The sequence below is a fragment of the Rhinolophus ferrumequinum genome, chromosome 11 (assembly GCF_004115265.2).
Source record: "Rhinolophus ferrumequinum isolate MPI-CBG mRhiFer1 chromosome 11, mRhiFer1_v1.p, whole genome shotgun sequence".
Classification (NCBI taxonomy): Eukaryota; Metazoa; Chordata; class Mammalia; order Chiroptera; family Rhinolophidae; genus Rhinolophus; species Rhinolophus ferrumequinum.
The window spans coordinates 36,034,779-36,054,339 of record NC_046294.1 but is presented as its reverse complement, the minus strand read 5'-3'; the positions used below and the strand labels follow the sequence as shown (position 1 = coordinate 36,054,339).

The following is a 19,561-nucleotide window of genomic DNA, read 5'->3' as shown; positions in this document are numbered from 1 at the left end:
TCCATTTTCCCGCTGAGATGGGGACCGGAGCCCGGCTCCCCCACCCTCTTTTCCCTCCTCCCGGGGCTCGCCGCTGAGCGCCGCCCCCCTCCCTCCCTTCCTCCTTCCCTCTCTCCCGCCCTTCTTTCCTCCTCTGCCTCCTCCGCAGCCGGACCAACTCCCTCCCACATCTGGCGCCTAGAGACCCTTGGAATCCCGCGCGCACTCCCCTGGACCAGACAGCATCCGGCAGAAAGCGCCCCGAGGGGCTTGGGTCGCTCCGGGGGTGGCCTGAGCCGCTGAACCTCTGTCCCCCGCCCCGACGGCTGAGGGGAGGGGGGAGAAGGCTGCGCGCCCCCCTCCCCGGCGCAAACTCCCCCTGGCGGCCGCTCCCATGGGTGTAGCTGGGCCGCGCCATGCCTAAGGGGGCGCCGCGATGGGCCAAGGGGACGAGAGCGAGCGCATCGTGATCAACGTGGGCGGCACGCGCCACCAGACGTACCGCTCGACGCTGCGCACACTGCCCGGCACGCGGCTCGCCTGGCTGGCGGAGCCCGACGCCCACAGCCATTTCGACTATGACCCGCGCGCGGATGAGTTCTTTTTCGACCGCCACCCTGGCGTCTTCGCACACATCCTGAACTACTACCGCACGGGCAAGCTGCACTGCCCGGCCGACGTGTGCGGGCCGCTCTACGAGGAGGAGCTGGCCTTCTGGGGCATCGACGAGACCGACGTGGAGCCCTGCTGTTGGATGACTTACCGCCAGCACCGCGACGCCGAGGAGGCGCTCGACAGCTTTGGCGGCGCACCCCTGGACAACAGCGCTGACGACGCGGACGCCGACGGCCCTGGCGACTCAGGCGACGGCGAGGACGAGCTGGAGATGACCAAGCGCTTGGCGCTGAGCGACTCCCCTGACGGCCGGCCAGGCAGCTTCTGGCGCCGCTGGCAGCCACGAATCTGGGCGCTTTTCGAGGACCCCTACTCATCCCGCTATGCGCGGGTAAGTGACAACTTACCCATCAGAAGAGAGGGGCGGGGAAGGCAGCGTTCTCCACCTCCCGCGGGCAGGGGTGGGTTCCCAAACTGGCACCTAAGGAGGTGTCTGTGCGTATGTGTACGTACGTGTACGTGTGTAAGAGAGAGGGTGACTCTTTTCGAGGGTGACTGGTTTTGCACGTATGTAAGGGCTGTCTATATTTCCGAATTTAATATGTATGAGCGAGTATGAATGGGTGTGTTTATGTGTATGAGTAGGTTATATGTGCATATTTATGTAAGTGTGGCAGTGTATGTTTGTGTGGGTAAAGAATGTAGTGTGGAGGAGTGAGCATGTGTGTAATGTTTGAGTGTGCAGGAGTGTTTGTGTGTGCATGTTTGTGTCTTTGCAGATGTATACTGCGAAGATGTGACCGGCCCTTTAGATTCTAAGCTGGGAGCTCTTCCTCTCTCTCAGGTAAGGGCATCTGGAGCCAGCCAGGGCCCACAGACAAGGGCTTGAGGCCTGGGCTGCTGCCTGAAACAGACACCCCTCCCCAGGAAGCAGCCTTGTAGGGCTGGGCTGTGGAGAAGGGGATGTGACCCCTCAGAGCAGGTCTCGGTGTTGGAGGGTGCCACTGGGCTTATGCCTCTGGGACCTATCAGGAACAGAGAGTGGGTCTAAAGGGGGAACCTACCAGGAAGTGTGAGAGAGGTGGGTGTGTCTTTATCAGTCACTCCCCTTTAGTGACAGCAGCTTGTTGCTGGGGAGGAAGGGCACCCTCCTGCTGACCTTGGCTCCTCAGGTGGTCTCTCTTGATCGATTTCCCCAGCTATAAAATGGGAGAGAGGGTCTGGTGAATTCTAAGGGGTTTTGCTACTTAACTGAGCCCCAAAGAGAGACACTGGTAGCCGCCATCTACCCTGGAAGAGACACTCCTTCCTTGCCTTCTCTGGGCTCTGACCTCAGAGGCCTGAATGGAGCATAAGGCATGAGGGGGGGGGGGCGGGGTTGGGAATTGAAAGCAGTGTCCCTCCCCCATCCATAGCCACCCTTCCATCCCCCTACCTGGCAAACTTCTGCCTCTGCCCACTCTCCCTCACTGCTCTGCATGCTTTCCCTCCTGTCCGCTAGAGCTGGGGGTGGGGAGGATGGGGCAGGGGAGGGGGCAGGAGTGTCTGCCCAGCTGCTGAGGATCAATAGGGGAAGGGGACTTGGGGGGCACGGAGGTGTCCACAGGCAGAAAAGGACTGTGCTAGGCACAGGCTTGGTGGTAGATTCGTTACTGAGATAAAGCACTCAATGTTTTAACACGTGAGGGAGGGGGCAGCAGGTCAGAGTGTTAAACTTTATTTTCTTAATTATTTACTTTTCAGTTACAGTTGATATTCAATATTATTTTATATTAGTTTCACGTGTGCAGCATAGCGGTTAGACATTTACATAATTTATGCAGTGATCCTCCCAATTAGTCTAGTACTATACATCGTTGGCACTATACCTGGCACTATACATAGTTGTTGCAACATTATTGACTATATTCTCTATGCTGTGCTTTACATCCCTGTGACTATTTTATAGCCACCAATCTTTATTTCAGAGTGCTATAGTTTAAATCCTAGAGTAGATGTGTATGGGGGGGTATAAGGGGGAGAGAGCCAAGCCCCTCATTCTGCCACTGAGGACCCTGCCCAAGGTCACCCAGGAAGCTGGAGGCTAAGCAGGACCAGAACCAGGTCTCCTGGGACCTCATCCTCCCCAGAGCTGGCCACCAACTCCCTGCTGTCCCCAGAGTAGACTGAGACCCTCAGAGGCCTCCCTTTCCCTGCCCTGTCCTAATAGAGGCCACCATAGCCAGGGGATGATGTCACCGGCGGCAGTGGCTAAGCTGTGGGAAGGGGCAGGAGGGGGACTGGGGAGTTGAACCAGCACATGTTGGGTGGGGGTGGGGCATGCTGGGCAAAGGCCTGGGTTAGAGCAGCTGCTCCCTCAGCCTGCATTTGACCTTGGACAGCATCGTAACAGCACTGGGACCTGCCTTGGCCCCAGAAGGAAGGAGTAGGCCCAACTTCCCCATTTCTTCATTGTCCTCTCAGCCTCCTGGTACCCTAGCAAGGGGCCGCTCCCCCTCCCCCACTTAGCGGTGGGGCTCTGACCTATGTCCCTGAGTTTCAGACTAGTCAGGGGTCAGGTGGGACTTGTTCCAGCCTCCTCACCTGTCCGTCTTCTCCCACTGGACACCCCTGGGTTGTGGGGTGGCCTTCACCGAGGGCAGATAAGTGTGTTGGCTAGCATAGTTTGGAGTCTTGTTGGTGGACAAAACCTTACCAAAAAGTCCTGATTCTCATGAGTGCCCACGGAAGAACAGTCTCGGAGGGTTTTCCCTGGGCAGAGGGGGATGGAGGTAAGTTAGAAGGTGCCCCACCCTCAGCCTGTCAATGCCACCGTCTTTTCCTGGTAGCCTCCCAGAGTCCTTCCAACTCCTTGGGTGACACATGAGGACACAGAGAGGCCCACAGGGGGAGGGACCTGCCCAAGGGCACAAAAGAACTGAGGGCAGAGCATGGATTAGAACCTAGGCTTCCTGCTGCCCTCTGGCTGGCCTAGCTGCATTGCGCTGCCGCTCTGCAGCTCAGCTGCGCAGAGACCAGACGGCTGCCCGCCCTCCCTCCCCCTCCATCTTTGCTCTGCCGCTGCTGATGACACCTTTGTTTACCCCTCTCCAACAGGGTCCCCAAGCCTCCTCAAATTGGTGGATTGGGATTTATATTTTTATTCTCTATTCTAGACCAGAATCCTGTATGTGTGTGACATTAATTATGTGTGAAAGGAAAGCTGTACGTGTGAGAGAATCTGTGTAAGAGGGATTCTGTGTGGCTGTGAGACTCATCGTGTGTGTGAGAAAGACTGTATGAGAATAAAAATATGTGAGTGAGACTCTGGGTGTGTGTGTGTGTGTGTGTGTGTGTGTGTTGAGACTGTGAAATTCTGTGAGTATCAGAGAAATTTTGTGTGAAACAGATTGTATGTGTTTTGAGAGATGAACTTTGTATGTGAGATGAGACTGCGTGGGAGAGAGTGCATATATAAGAAAAAGAGACTACGTGTAAGAGAGATACTGTGTGTGTGTGTGTGTGTGTGTGTGTATGAGGCTGTGTGTGTGAGAACATCAGTGTGTAAGGCTGTATGTGGGGTGAGGGGCCCTATGTGTGACACAGTCTGTGTGTATGTGAGGCTGTGTGTAAAACAGACTGTGTGAGAACTTCGTGTGTCAATGTTGCTGTGTGTGCTTATGTGTGAGCGAGACCTTGTGTGGCCTGGAGATGAGGGTACCTTGAGGAAAAGGAAGCTCCAGACCAGCTTTCTGCCTGCGGCCTCGATCTCGTGGGGCTCCTGAGCTGCCTCAGTGAGCAGTTTTCCTCCTCATGTCCCATCCTCAGTAGAAATGCTGCTGTAGCCCAGGCCCGTTGTTGATGCATGGACCAGCCACTGAGGCCACCTCACCCGGGCCTTAGCACTGGCCCTGGAAAATGGGGGGCTACTTGGCTGGGGTGGGAGATTCCATCTGAGCTCTTCAGGTGTGACAGTGCCAGCTGGAGTGTCTGGTTCCCTGGCCCCTCTCTGCTGTGGTCTCCTATGCACCCAGGCTGAGGGGGCGAGGGGTGGTGAGGTGTGCAGGGACAGGATGAGCCCAGCATGTGTTCTGGGGGGAGGGGTGGTGTCCCAGACACACACAAGCAAAGGATGATGATGACATTACGTAGTCAGGGCTGTGAAGGGCCTTCCCGCGGCTATGAGAGTAAGAACTGTCCCGGAGCAGGTACTGCTGGGGCAAGCTTTGAGGGGCAGGTAGAAATCAGCCAGGCAGATGGCAGGGCACAGCAGTCCTCGCCTGCCAAGCCGTCAAGGTGTGAAAGCAGGCAGGGTTATGCTGGGGCAGCCGGGGGCAGCCCTGACTTGAAATCTGCCCTCCTCTCTTCCTCGTGGGCCCGTGAAGGTGTGAGGCCCTTGACTTTTTTCTGTAATTTGCATGTTGTCATCAGGATCCTTGTTCTGTGTCAGGTGAGGACCAATGGTGGTCCCTATGCCAGAGAGGAGTATCGTGTGTGTGTGCACGTGTGTGTGTGTTGACATCTGTCCCCCAGAGTCACTTGGCTTCCCAAATGACAAAGGAGGGCCAATGAAAGTCCCACCTCCATCCACCCCACTGCCCACCTCTCCTTCGACTCCGTCTCTCTGCCTTGCCCCCACCTCTACGGGACATGATGCAGTCAGGTCCTCACCTCTCTAGGAAGGAAATTCGCTTAGTAGCTGGGATGAAAAGCCCAGACAGAGACTTGTTTCTCCTTTGGGTCCCAGCTGACACAGGGCTCTTCTAGGCTTGGCTTGGAATGCACAGGGGTTGGGATGGAGCTGCTTCCAGCGCCGTCCTGGGCAGCGTGCCCCCTCCTGGGCAGGACCCCAGTTTGTCATGGTAACAGGGATGAGACTCAGGACCAGTGATGAGGGGGCTGGGTGTGTCCTTCTTCCAGCCATCCCAAGCGCTCCCTGCCACAGTGTATCCCCCATTCAGTGTTCTCTTTCCCGTGATGCTTTTATAGGTGTCCTTGTGTCTTTGAATGGGACCTCCAAGCCCGCAGCTCCCCTCCCAGTAAAGAACAGCACAAACCAAATGACTCTTAGTCAGAGTTTCTCAGCCTATTAATCTCTAAAGTGAGTTTGATGGTCGACCCTCCCAGAGAGCTGATAGAAGGATTAACTGAGGTAATATGTGGAGAGTCCCACGTCCCAGGGCCTGGCATGCAGTAAGTGCTCAGTAAATGCTGACTGCTGGTGTTACTCCTGTTGGCCGTGTTATCCTATTACTTCATGACTCTCTCTAGACTCCATCCTTTGCCTCCATGTCCGCCCTCCTGGTTCCCGTCACCGTTTCCCTCAAGCCAACCTCTCCAACAGCTTCCTGAGTGCTCTCCCACCTTCAGCCCCTGCACCTCCAACTGGCAACCACAGAGGTCTCTTCAACTCACCAATCGGCCAGCTCACCTTCTTGCCTGCTTAAAACCCTTTGGTGTTTCCCTGGCCCGTAACCGTAGCCCCCCAGGCCGCTTGCCTCTCCAGTCTCCTCTGGTCTGGCTCTCTCCGTCTCTCCCTGAACTCTAGCCAGCCAGGTCTCATTTCAGCTTCTGGCATGTGCCAGGTTCCCCTGCCTCCGGGCCTTTGCATATGCTGTTCCTTCTGGAGAACTCTTTGCTTCTGGTTTGCCCTCTTCATCCTTCACACCCTGCCTCAAACATTGGTTCCTCGGTGATGCCTTCCGGGACCCCACAGGCTGGGCGGGGATTCAGAACCAGAGTCTTTCCCTTCAGAGACGCTACCCGCTTTGGAATAAAATGTTCACTAGCAGCCTTGCTTGAGTCAGGTTTGTCTCCCCCTCCAGACTCTAAGCTTCTTACATATGCAGTATAATAGGAGCGGTTATTATGACAGATGAGGAAACTGAGGCCCAGAGAGGAGTGCTTTTCCCAGGGTCACATGTGAGAAGGTTACTTGCGGGGCTAGTTCAGAAAGCCAGGTCTCTAGGTCCTGGTTCAGTGGCCTGGGAGCCCCCATCCACCTTAAGACACCTCAGGGAATATTTGGATCTTGTCTTCTGGGGACTGGAGTCTCTGCTCCCTAACTCTGGGCAGGAGGTCTGACATCTGCCAAAAGCTTGGCAGGAGATTAGCTTGAGTGTCCCTCAGAGGGAGGCGGGTTGTCTCGGGGTGGGGGAGGGGGTCTGGTAGCCCGATGCCTGGGCTAGGGATCTCGGGCCTTCCGAGACAGCTGAATATAGTGCTACGGCTATTCTGAGCAGTCCCATGACCAGTGTATTCACTCTGGACCAAAAGGTCAGGGCCTCAAGCCGCTGCCTCCCGTCAGTCCCCAGGCCAGCCTGGCCACCCCCTGGCCTGAGCTTCCCTTCCCTGAGAGTAGGCTCAGAGGAAAAGAGGGCCTTAGCTAAGAGGCTCCAAGTCCTTATTCTGGGGGACACTTGGGCGGGAGGGACCACCTTCCCTGTACATGAGAGTATTGGAGCCGATGGGTGCTCCCAGACCACGGCCTCCCGCTGGAGGAGAAACAGGCTCGGATCAGGAAAGACACTTGCTCAAGACCATGCAGGGAATCAGCGAGACTCAAACTCACACCCCAAGTGTCTTGGCCCGGGGCCCGGCTGTTTGCCTTCCTTTTGGCTCTCAGTTTTACAAGAATACCAAATCCTACCTGCGCATGCTGTTCCCTCACTACTCCCTTATTGCCTCCCCTGAGGGAGGGAGAATAAGCAGTTACCTGCCTTCCCACCTCTGTTCCCTACTCCCTGCTCATGCTCCAGCAGAGTTAGTTGAGACTGCCACAGGTCAGTCCACACAGACTTGGCCAAAATCCTGTTCTTATCCGCCCAAGAAGGACTTTCCAGAGCCCCCTTCCTTTCTTGAATCACAATACTAATGGCTACTATTTACTAAAGCACTTGGCTATGTGTCAGACAGTTGGAAGGGCTTGATTTATATATTCTTACTTAATTCTCACGAAACTCCCATGGAACTGGATTCTCATTAGCATGCCAAGGTCGCAGGTGAGGCTGCTGAGTCTCAGAGAAGTTGAGTGACTTATCCAAGGTCACTTAGCTCACGAGTGGTGGAGCCGCCCAGCATTCAGACCTGGGTCTGCCTGCCACCAGAGCTTTGTCCATAACCACTGCTCAGTACTGCCTCCTGTCGCTTCCAGGGATGGGGGTGTCTGTGGCTTGCCGAGGCCCAGGCTTGGGTTTTTTTCTGGTTCTCTCCCTCCTCCACCAAATACTCTTTTCCAACAACCTATCAGAGAATCCTGCTCAGCCAGCCGTGGCCCCTGAACCACAGCTAGTGAGGGTCTGGCCTGCAGGGGCTACAAGAAGGCTCTGGCAGCTCCCAGGAAGAAGGTTTTCAGATGCCTCAACTGCCCCCACCATCCATGCAGGCCCTGGGGCTCCATATGGCCTGCAGCGAGATGGCAGAGGGCTTGGGAGGATCACAAGTTACCCTGCATGACGTGATGCATGGTGGGAATGCTGGCTCGTCCTCAGCTCGGCATTCGAGGCCTTCTGCTCTGGAACCTGGCCATGTCTCCTGCTGCTCCCTTCTGCCAGCTCCTCGCTGGCCTCCTCCTCTGCAGCCCTCATTCCAACCACAGCGTTTTGCTCATCTCTTCCCCTTCATCAGTGTACTTTCTAGTTTTTGTTGAACACGAGAACTCGTCCCTCAAGGTCCCTAATGCTTAGGCTGGCTGCTCCCACCCTCAGCTGACCTCCTTTGAGAGGGAGGGGTCTGGGTTGGGCATGGAGTCCCCAAGCTTGCATGAGTCAAGCTGGAGGTCTGTGGTTCAGTTCTGCAGCCTGTGGCTGGGGGGAGGCAGGCCCTCAGGATTAGAGACTGGCCGGGGTGCATGGAGAGGATGAGGCCACAGACAGGACCCCAGTCGTGGACGTCAGGCAAGGGACAGAGAAAGATCTGCAGCCAGGCGATCGAACCAGCTAAGCTCCCTTGGGCAAGTTGCATCACCCCTTCAGGCTGCAGTTTTTCTACCCATAAAACAGAGGTTGTTCTAAATGACCACAAAGTCCCTTCCCAGCTCCGATATCCTAGGAGTCGAAGAATTCTGGGCTTCACCTTCCCAGTGGCACTGTGAGAGTGGGGCTAGTCCTTCCCTAGCTCTCCTTCCTCATTCTCCGCTCAGCTCCTTTCAAGGCACATGCGAGCTCTCCCGGCAGGGTCCCGATACCAAGCAGGTAGGAGCCCGGGGGGGGGGGTCTGAAGAGCCCCCTCCTGCATTCATTCAGGCTCCCTCAACCGGCTTTTTCATTCGTGTATTCAAGGCATGGGAGTCATGCCCAGCTTGGGGTCAGTTCTGGTGCTGAGCCCCTGTGAGCCGTCAGTGGTGGCAGACTCACCCACCTCTCTCGCGGGCATGGTCCGGGGGTACCACCTCTTTAGGCCCATCGAGTGGCACCTGTTGCCCTCCTCCCCAAGCCCTTCTCTTGGCCGTGTGCCCTCTGGGAGATGCAGAAAGGTGCACTGAGAGGAGGTGCTGTGCCAGTCTGTAGGTGCTGGAGCAGGGCAGGGGGCTAACTTCCATAGTGTAGGGGTGCCGTGGAGAGGGGGGCAGTGAGCTGCTGCTATGCTGGGTGGGGCAGGGGTTGGGGTGCAGGTGTTTGCGATGGCTGCTATGGGGGCTGCAGGAGTGGTTGCTGGAGGACCCCAATGTATGGCTGACTCTCAGGTTACCTGGAATGCTTCAGAAAAGGTCAGGCCCCTGGGCTCTGTCCGGGGAGAATTAGATTCCTAGATCTGGGAAGGGTCTGTACTCCTGGGTGATGTGAATGCTCAGAGAGGGCGGGTCTCCCGTGGGGTTTGGGATACGGGGGTTCTTGCTCCTTGGTTAGAAAAGAAGAGTTTAGACCCCCGCCCGGACCTACTGATTCAGAATCTGCATTTGAACAAGAGTCCCAGATGACTCATAGGCACATTAGACTGTGAAAAGTGCTGATGCAGGCAACAGTTTCCAGTCGTGGGGAAGCATCAGGACACAGAAAGATCTGGATGGGTGCGTGCAGGTTGGCAGAGCTTCATGGGTGATTCTGACCTTTCCTTGTGCCCAAGATGTTGGTGTCAGGGTAATGGGCCGGGGGCTGAGGCCCCAGCTCAGAAAATGGCAACTGCATCCAGTTGCTCAGACCAGAAACCTTGGTATCTTCCCTAACGCTTCTCTTTTTCTCACGCACCAACAAATCCTGTTGTGTCCACGTTGGAAACACCCAGAATCCCACCGTGTCGCATCACCTCCACTGCTACCTTCCCGGTTGCAGCTGCGTCTTCTGTCCCTGGATCACTGCAGACTGCCCTCCCTGCTGCTGTCCTTGCCAGTCAGGGCCACCTGGGAGGTGCTCGTCACCCCGAGCCAGCCCTTTGCTGTCTCCCTCAGAGGAGGCCTGGTCCTTACAGGGTTCTCAGGAGCTCCTTCCGAGCTCCCCGTGAACTCCACTCCCACCTCTCCCTCTGCTTTCCGGCCTCTCCCACACTCATTCTGGCCTCCTTGGTTTCCACCAACACGCTGCTCATGCTTCTGCCTCAGGACCCGTGCTCTTGCTGTTCCTTCTCCCCGGAGCACTTTCTCCCCTCCTATCCCTCCCTCACCTCCTTCAGGCCTGGACTCAGACGTCATCATCTCCGATGGCACCCTGCTATTCCCTGCCCCCCTTTTGTGCTTTCCTATTCTCTCCTTGGCATGCACCACCAACCAACTACATGTTACTAACCTACTTTGTTTATTATCTGCTTCCCCCACTGGAATGTAAGTTCCATGAGGGCAGGGATTTTCGTCTCTTTTAACACATGTTCAATGCTTGGGATCTAGAACAGGGCTGGCATAGTGAGTGCTACATAAATATTTATTGAAAGAATGAATAAAGAGACCAGAATTCAAGACCTACGTCAGACATTGGCACCCACACCTTTGAGCCTATTACTGGCTGCCCCCCCACCCCTCCTTGTCTCACGTGGAAACACAATCCCTCAGCCCCTCAAGCCTGCAGCCATGATGGAGAGGAGAGGCTGCACTGGGGGAGTGCTGCGGTCAGGGGCGGGGTCCAACCCCAGTAAGGCCAGGGTTGGGGGGGGCAATCCCACCAAGGGCCCGGTCCCACCGGCCGCTGTCACCACCCAGGGCCATATCAGGCTCTTAACATCCTGACCCCTCCATCTCTCCAAACTCCTCCCTCAAGCAGCATCAGCTCAAACACTATCCACAGCCAGAGTTCAGCAGCTAAGAAACTATTTTCCCAAACCAGGGTGTACTAGCTCTTAGGAAGGGGACACCATGAGGACACTGAGTTCCTCGGTCCACTTGGTCCAGCCTAACCCCCAGTCTGACTTCCCTTGGGACTCTATCGCTCCTGAGGCCAGCCAGGTTCTTTTTCTCCCTTTCCCTTCCTGTCTCCTTCCCTGTCCACCTCCCTCCCTCCTCTTTTCTCTCCCATTGTCCCCTTTCCTCTATCACCCGTGTTGGTAGGAAGTTCTTGGCATTAGTAACTGGCTTTCAACACAGACTCCGTTCCTTGAAGGCCTAGGGTGCTTTTTGTCCCAAACCCCCTGCTCTGAGCCGTGGTCATGGGTTCAGGAGCTGATGGATGGGCTTCGCAGCTGGTCCCCGCTTCCTGGCTACCTGACCTTGGCAATACAACGTGTGCCCCATTCTCTCATAAGAGCATGGTCTCTTGAACCAGGAGACCTGCGTTCAAATCCCAATCTAACCACTTCCTAGCTGTGTGACCTTGGACAAGTTCCCTAACCTGTCTGTGCCTCAAGAGAGGGATATTAATAGGACCTGTCTCATAAGGAGGCCATGAGGGTTGAATGTGTTAGCACTTAGCCTAGAACCTGGAACATACTGTTTAATTATTGTGGGTTCCATTATTGTCTTTTTATCAACGCTTGGCTGTAAAAGATCCAAGCCCTTACCGGTTCCCTGTGCTTTCTTCTTTCAGCAACTGACTCCCTTCAAATACCTCTCTAGGGGTCACCTTACCAACCTTGGCCCTAGGGGTCCCTTCTTCTAAAGTCGGCCTCCCATCAGCAAGATTTCAGGGGTGTCACCCTGGGAGGCGGGCCTGGATTCTGTCTCGGTTCTGCTACAAATCTGCTGTGTGTCGTGGGCAGGTCCTGGCTCCCTCTGAGCCTCAGTCTCCCCATTTGTTGTAATGGGCTGCTCATCTGTGCTCTGCCTCCCTGCCCAGGTGTAGCGGGGAGAGAGATGGATGATGGAACGTATGCTTGCAGGTGGAGAGGGAGGGAGGGCTGTTGACATCAGGCTGTGGTCGGAAGCCAAGCACGGGGACCTGAATTGCCAGCACAAGGACCATAAGTGTGCCAGCGTGGTGAGACTGGCAGGCAGCACGTATCACAACTCAGGAGTAAAACGTCTCCTCTTTACAGGGGGTGCTCAGGCATAGGGAGCAGTGGCAGCAGGAGCCAGGCAGACCCCAGCAGCTGCAGCCCGGGGGTTAGGGCCTGACACTCCTGTTGTGCCAGTATGTGATATCCGCTCTTGGGCTGAGCTGCCTCATCATACCGACACCAGGCTGGATGGAGACATGCTAATATTAGATGGACAGCCCCAGAAAGCTGAGCTCGGGGGGCTGCAGAAGCCAGCCTCACTGGGCCCAGGTTCAGGTGCTGCTTCAGCCTGGACCATGATAGCCAAAGGAAGCTTCCTCAAGTCTGTGCAGGGTGTCAGGTGCCTCTTCCACCCTGCACAGCTCAGACCCTGCCCCTGCTGGCTTCACCCTGATCTTGCTTCACCCTGGCTCTGATTTTACCCCTGAGCCCCTGGCTCACTGCCTCTGATGTCCCCCACTTCGTTCCTTTCCCATCCACAGTGCAGGAAGGAACTTCTCTCCATATCCCTACCTCTGCACATAAAGACAGTCTGTGTAGCTCCCCTGCCAGGGGCTGCTGTTAGCATTCATTCACTCGTTCAACGAATATTTATTGAGCACCTACTTATTAGGTAGCAGGCACTGCTCTAGAAGCTGGGAATAAAGCAAAGAACAAAACAGTCAAACATCTCTGCCCTCAGGAAGCTTATGTTCTAGTCCAAGAAGAATAAAAAGAAACAAATGGCTCCATGGAATATACAGTGTGTCAGGTGGTAAGAAGTGCTGTGAAGATACATGATGGAGGGACGGGCCCAGGAAGTACTAGAGGCACCGCTTTAACTAGGCAGGGAAGACTCCCTGTGCCGGTGATGTTTCCTCAAAGACTTAAAGGAGGCAAGGGAGGGAGATATGTGATATCTGGGGAACAAAGGGAAATGGAACATGCCCTGAGGAAGCGTGTACCTGGGGTTCAGGACACAGCAGAAGCCCCAGGCTCAGAGATCCAGGGGACAGTGAAGGCCAGACAGGGCAGAGCTACCCACGGCGGTGGGTCTGTCTCTGGTGGGGTCTGCTGAGTCTCCCGGGGTGTGCCAGCCCAGAGCGTGCGTGGCTATCTCACATCTGCACTGCTGTGCCCTCCCCTCCTGGAGCCAAACTGCCTAGGTCCACACCTGGCTCTGCTGATAATTAGCTCTGCAAGCCTCTGCAAGCGTCAGCCCCCTCAGCTATGAAGGGAGGATAACAAGAGTCTCTCCTTCACCGCGCTGCTGTGAGACTGAATGAGATAAGCTACAGGAAGCCCTTCCGCACACTACATGGCACAGCACAGGTGTTCCTGTACTGCTGTCATTCTCACTGTTTGGCACATGAGGCCTCTTTCTAGAATGCTCTACAGACACTGGCCTCACCCCCATGGGAGGTTCTGAGAAGATGAACCTAATGTCTTCAAGGGGGTTCCTGTGACCGGGGAGGCTTTGGTGGTTCCCCGCAGAGCTTCTCTGCCCCTGCATGGGCTAAAGCAGGGGAGTGTGACTCCCGTGGGCCTCGTCACCAGGGCAGGACTGTGAACATGCTTCAGACCACAGCCTCCCTCCAGGGCCAGCATCCTTCACTTAGAGATTAATGTTTTATGCTCAACCTCAAGGGCTCTCTGAGCTGCTGTGAGCAACATGGTCACCTGCTGGGCCATCTAGAGCCAGCCAGAGCCCTGGGCTGAGGGCCAGAGGCTGGGTGCACATGGCTTCTGTCTGCTAAGGGCCGACCTGGGCCGTGTGCGCCTCTCTGTGTTCCCAGGGCGCTCCTCACTCGGCCCCCGACCAGCCCCCACTCCTGGAGCGTAGCCCTTGTCTTTCTGGGCCTTCGTTTCCTCGTCTATAGTGTGCGTAATGATGTTCCCCTGCGTCTCAGTGATGCTGGGAGAATCCACTAAGGCCTGAGGCAGAAAGATAATTTGTGAGGGAGAAAATATGGTCCATAGCAGGGCCAGGTGCAGGAGGAGATACGATTTCTAGGGCGTGGAGAGCATGGGGCAGGGTCACAGCAGTCTGGGACCTGGCTGGGCCTGGGTTTTGCTCTGCCCCCTGCCTCAGTGTGGGCCAGTGGTGTCCGGCTGAGCCTGTTTCCTCTTGTGTGGAAGGAGGATGAGCCTCAGAGGAGCAAAGCCCCGGCACTGTGCCTTGGCACACGGGAGCTGCTTACCAGGGCTTGGATCTGGCTACTGGGGCACATTGTCACCCTGGTCCTGGGTTCATATTTCCCAGGGGAGCTGGTAGAATGAGGCCCTGGCTGAGCCATGGAGAGGGAGGCGGGCCGTGGAAGCCTCATCCAGGGGCTCCACAGCCTCAGGGGCAGGAACCACTGTCACCAGTGATATATTTAGCAGCACAAAGGTCAGAAATACCAGGAGCTGGCTTCCCTTCCAGGCGGCAGGGATCGTGGCTCCCGAGGCCCGGCTGCCACCAAACAGATATATTTTTTCCTGTCTGGCAGTCAAGGGATCTGAGTACAAACCTCCAAGTAAGGAATCACTGTGGTACGTACGGGCTTTCTGAGTCTTTCCATGTCCACGGCCCTTCCTACCCTGTTGTGCTACCCTTCGAAATCCTACCCATCCTGCCTTTCCAGACCACCCATCGTTGGCCTCCAGGCACGTTAACTGTGCCCCCAGCATGTTCTAGATCCCCTGCCTCCTGCCTCTCCATGTTTCCTTCCCTCTGCCAAGAATGCCCTTTCTTCCAGCTCTGCATATCTGAAATGGATCCAGCCTGGCTTTGATGGCCCCTTCTGTCTGGAGCCTTTCCTGATCCCCCTCCTGAAGAGACTGCTCTGCTAGAGAACTCTGCCTGCCCTTGATCCAGGTGACCTGTTGAGGTTCCATGTCTCCCTGATTCAGCTGCAGCCACGTAGAGGACAGGGACCCGCTTAAACAATGATAGTGCCTGTTGCATAGCATGGAACCAATTCATCTTTGCTGACGCCATGTACCTCACAACAGCCCTGTAATGTAGGATTCCGTATTATCCCTATTTTTATTGATGAAGGAAAAAATGACCCAGAGAGGTTATTTCCACAAGACCACACAGTTAGTAAGTGGTGGAAGAAGCATTAGACACCAGGTCTTCTTGGGAAACTGAGAAGGCAACTAGAGCAGGACCAGTGTTCCTACTGCCCTGTTATTATGCTGTGGTTCTCTGGTCAAGAATGAGGTGGTCGGATGGATAGATGGATGATGGGTAAGGGATGAGAGAAGGCATGAAAAGATGGGTATGTGGATGGATATGGATGAATGGACAGGAGGATGTATGAATGGATACCCAGCGGGCTGTGTAACTGAATGGATGGGTCAACAAATGGATGAATGTGAGGATGGATGGACAAATTTCTAGTCTCTTGGCTCTCATTAAATGAAACATCCTAGAGGATGGGACTTGGGAGCTGAAGACTTTAGGGCAGAAGGTGGGGTGGAGACACCCAGCCCATGTGTGTAGGAAGTGAATTTTGCCAGATGCAGGGGGTGGGTGGTTTGTAGAATGAGGGAGCTGGGAGCTGGGGGCAGGGACAGGTCTAGGGGACTTGTCCACTCTAAAAGGTGAGAGGCTCTGACGGAGAAGAACCAGGATAGGCCGGAAAGAAGGTACAGGCAGTGTCATGGGATGGGGAGGCCTCAGGGCCCAGGGTTTTCCAGACTCCCTGAACCATTGGAGGGAAGACAGTGAGTGTGGGGCGTGGCCTCGGAAGCCCAGGACATGCGGGGCATACGTGTGGTTGCCGTCTATATGAGGTGGAGAGGACTCTTCCTGCTCGGGTCCCCAGCTGTGGTGAGCGAGCCCCTCGGATAGTTCTGGCAGGGCCATGCTCCAGGGGGCAGCACAGTTCTGCTGGCTGGGGAGTGGCCCCTGCTCAGGCCCCAGATGACCCTGGCTCAGCTACACCAAGATTCACTATCTTCCCACTGCTTTTTGCCATCAATCCCTAGGCTCTAGAAATGAGCTCCAAGGCTTTCGTTCTAATGGCCTAACAAAGGCCGGTAAAGGGACCATGGGCATGGGTGGCCAATAGGTGAGCTTGGCAGGGCCTGGAGGCTTAGACGCTGCGAGCCTAGAGCAGATTCTCCCAGCTGGAGCTAAGGATCTCCGTTTACACAAGGCACAGTGCTGTGAGCATCTGTGCTCAGACACGAAGCCCTGCTCTAGCATCCCCCAGCACCAGACTACCCCGCACACACACATACGCTGGCCCCGGCAGGCTCTCTGGGAAACCAGGTCCCAGGGAGAGTGCCTGGTGCGCCATGACAGTCACGGCTGCAACTAAGTATAGCTCCAGCACACACAAGACCGAGACAACAAGGGAAAGTCTTTCCGTAGAGAAGCTCCACGTGCAAGCACACAAACGTCTGCACACACATGCTCTCCACACTTGTGCATGCCGACGGCCTTGGACACTCATGGACCCTTACTTTCACCAACACGAGGTTTCATTCATTCACTCAGGCATTCGTCCTGTAAATGTTTGTTGAGGGACTAGGAGAATAGATGAGCGCATGTGTTCTGTAGTCAGACAAAGCTGGGATTGAATTCTAACTCCCTCACCTCCCGGGCGTTTGATCACGGGCAACTTAACCTCCCCGAGCCTCAGTTTCCTTCTTTGTAAAATCGTGATGGTAATCGTAGTATGGACCGCAGACATGGTGTCGGGGTGACGAGATGGGGCACGTAAGAGTGCTCAGGACGTGCCCAACTCAGGATAAGTGTCCTGAGTGGTACCCAGTAGATGCCTTTATCCTCACGATTGATACTATGTGCCTAGCTCTGTGCTGGAGCTTTATTTAAAGCTGTTACTTCTGGAGGTGCTTATGAAGAGTGGTGTATGGTGTGTCTATCATAGACACTCAGGAAATGCTTGATGGTTTAATGAATGAACAGTTGAGTGAAAGCTGCATCAATGGAAGGCGAGATGTCCTTGGAGCTTTCTTCTCTCAGGAGGAATCCAGCCTCACGTGTATCTTGTCCAGGTTGTGTCTCCGGTAAGATCTAGGTGTTCTCGTGGGTAACACAGGTGTCCTAGAGATTGAGGGGGAGCTCGAGGGGATCTGCCCCCCCCTCTTTTGGCAGATGGAGAAACGGCGGCACAGTGGGAGCAGGAAGCTCTGGGCTGGCACTAGGCAGGCCTCCGTCTGCTAGGGAAGGAACTAGAATTCTGTCCACCCAGGGTAGCAAACAAGCTGTAGCATTTGAAGGTACTGTCACCATTCCCAACTTCTGAATAGGCCGGCAGCTAAAGTCCCTAGGCCACCTCCTCCCATTACACCTTCTCAAAAAGAAAGTGACATTTCCTAGTGCTTTTTTAAGCCCAGGCTGTCTGGGCCAGACCCGGGCATGGGGTGGGCAGTGCTGGGAGTCACAGCCCAAGTCTCTCCTCACCTTGAGTGATCTCAAGGTGCTGGGAATAGACGTGGTCTCATCCTCTCGCCATGTGTCCCAGATTCCAGTACGGACGCCCAGATTCTACATTCCACACTCCAGGGCCTGCACCCAGGTTTTGAATTCCACGTGCCCGTGCGAGTTCTGCCCCCAGGCAGGCAGGACGCAGGTTGTTGAACTCCACAACCAGCACCTTCAGCTGTCAGCCTGCTGGGAGGGGAGCTATGTCTGCCCCTCCCTGAAAAGGCGCCTTCGTGCCCTTATGCCCACTCTCAGTCATTCGTGCCCTTGGCTGGGAGGGGACTCGGTCTTTGTGGGCTGAGTGTGCCCATTGCTAAGAGACGAACGTGACTGTGCCTGCTGCCCGTGTACACAACGCGCCTGCTGTCAACGAGGGCACCTATTGCCTGTGTAGACAGGAGTCGGCTGTCAATCTCTGTGCCCATTGCCAGTGTACCAATTTCTGTGGAGACTGAGCTGATGAGAACATAGCTGAAAGATTCGTGACTGCATCGGGGCCAGTTTAGTCACCGATTCATGGATAGAGATGCTCCTTTTACCAGCGTAGATAAAGATCTGCTGTAAGTGTGGTCAGTGCTGCTGTAAACGCAAGTCTTTCATCAGTGGTTGTGTAGGTCGCCAGTGCGGGTACAGATACGGCGTCAGTGCGTCAGTGGTTGTACACACTGCTCATGCAGACGAGGAAAAGTGGGTGCCAGAGGAGGGGTTCACTTCCTAAGGAGGCGGAAGGGAGTAAACTTGTTATGCCCATTTTGTAGATAGAAGGATTGAGGCCAGTGGACGTGTATCCACGACCTTCCCACAGATGGGAAGCTGTGCTCTTGCTTAGCTGTGCTCCTGGTTCCCTAAGGAAGAGGCCCCCTTTCGCTAGGGGTGTGTGGCGTGTGGCTAGGCCAGCCCTGATCCCCAGATCCAGCCACCTCATGGACCTTCCATTCTAAGGGGGAAGAGAGACAATGCATAATGAAAATCAGTAGATTAGATAGTGTGAAGTGCCAACACTCATCCGACTGAACACCTGGAATGGGTGAATGCTATTGTATGTATACTACATACCTCAGGAAAGCTGGGGAAAAGCCAGGGTGTTCGAAGATGGTACATGCAATTTGGATGGGAGCAGTAGAATTAGGAAAACCAGATTATTGGAGATGCTGGTTGAGATTTTAGAGCGGTCAGTGTACTCATAAGATGCTGAGGGAATGAGCCATGACGATACCTGGGGAAACGCGTTCTGGGCAGAGGGAACAGCCAGTGAGAGGGCCCCAAGCAGGCGTGTGGCGTGTTTAAGGAGCATGTTGGAGGAGGCCAGTGTGGCTGGAACAAGTGAAGGGGACAGTGGCAGGAGAGGAGCTTGGAGGGGTAATGGAGGACCACATCATGGGGGGACCTGCAGGGCGTCGGAGCTTGGCTTTTCCTCTGAGAGAAATGGTGAGCCCGTGGAGGATTGGGAGCAGAGAAATGGTACGATCAGATTTACATTTTAAAAGGATTATCTGGCAGTTATGTTGAAAATAGTCCTAGAACACCAGGAATATTGGAAGCCCAGAGACCAGTTACGAGGCTCTCACGATAACGGGAAACGATGATGGCTGGGCCAGAGGTGGTAAGAGGTGGTCAGATTCTGAACTTCTTTCAGGCTGAACCAACAGTATTTCCTTACAGATTAAATGTGAGGCGTGACGGAAATAGAGATGTCAAGGATGACTCCAAGGTTTTTGTCAAGAATGTCCTGGAAGGATGGAGTTGCTATCTCATGGAGAAGGCTGCAGGCGGTGGGGGTGGTACAGTAGTCAGATGACGTGTTGAGTTGGAGAGAGAGCTCTAGACCTCCACTCAGAGATGCTAAGGACGTGGATGCTGAAGTCTTGAGTGCAGGAGCAGGGCTGGCTGCAGATAAACATCTGGGAGTGTACTCTTGGTGGTATTTGAATGGACGACGGTATGTAAGACTTAAAACTGGGTGAACCGCTAAAGTGAATGAGTGTAGATGGAGCAGAGGACCAAGGACTGCATTGTGAAGCGCCCCGATAGAGGCTGGGAGAAGAGGTTGGCAGAGGACATCGAATAGGAGCAGCCAGTGAGGTGGGAGGAAAATGAAGAGACCGTGGGGTCCTGGGAAGTGTGACAAAAAGGAGGGAGTGACCAGCTGTCTCAGATGCTACTGATGGTCAAGGAACATAAGGACTGGAAATTGTTCCTGTTCTTTCTGCC

At 55.0% G+C, this 19,561-nt stretch overlaps 1 protein-coding gene across 2 annotated transcripts in view; it reads left to right on the top strand.

Annotated features, from left to right (window-relative positions):
* Positions 1 to 386: 386 nt before the first annotated feature.
* Positions 387 to 19,561, top strand: part of KCNC1 (potassium voltage-gated channel subfamily C member 1) — a 44,076-nt gene continuing 24,901 nt past the window's right edge. For both annotated transcript variants that reach the window (XM_033119417.1, XM_033119418.1), the window contains exon 1: positions 387 to 985. In XM_033119417.1, the coding sequence (XP_032975308.1) occupies positions 416 to 985 (570 nt within the window). In that variant the 5' untranslated portion in view covers positions 387 to 415. The remainder of the gene's footprint in view (positions 986 to 19,561) is intronic.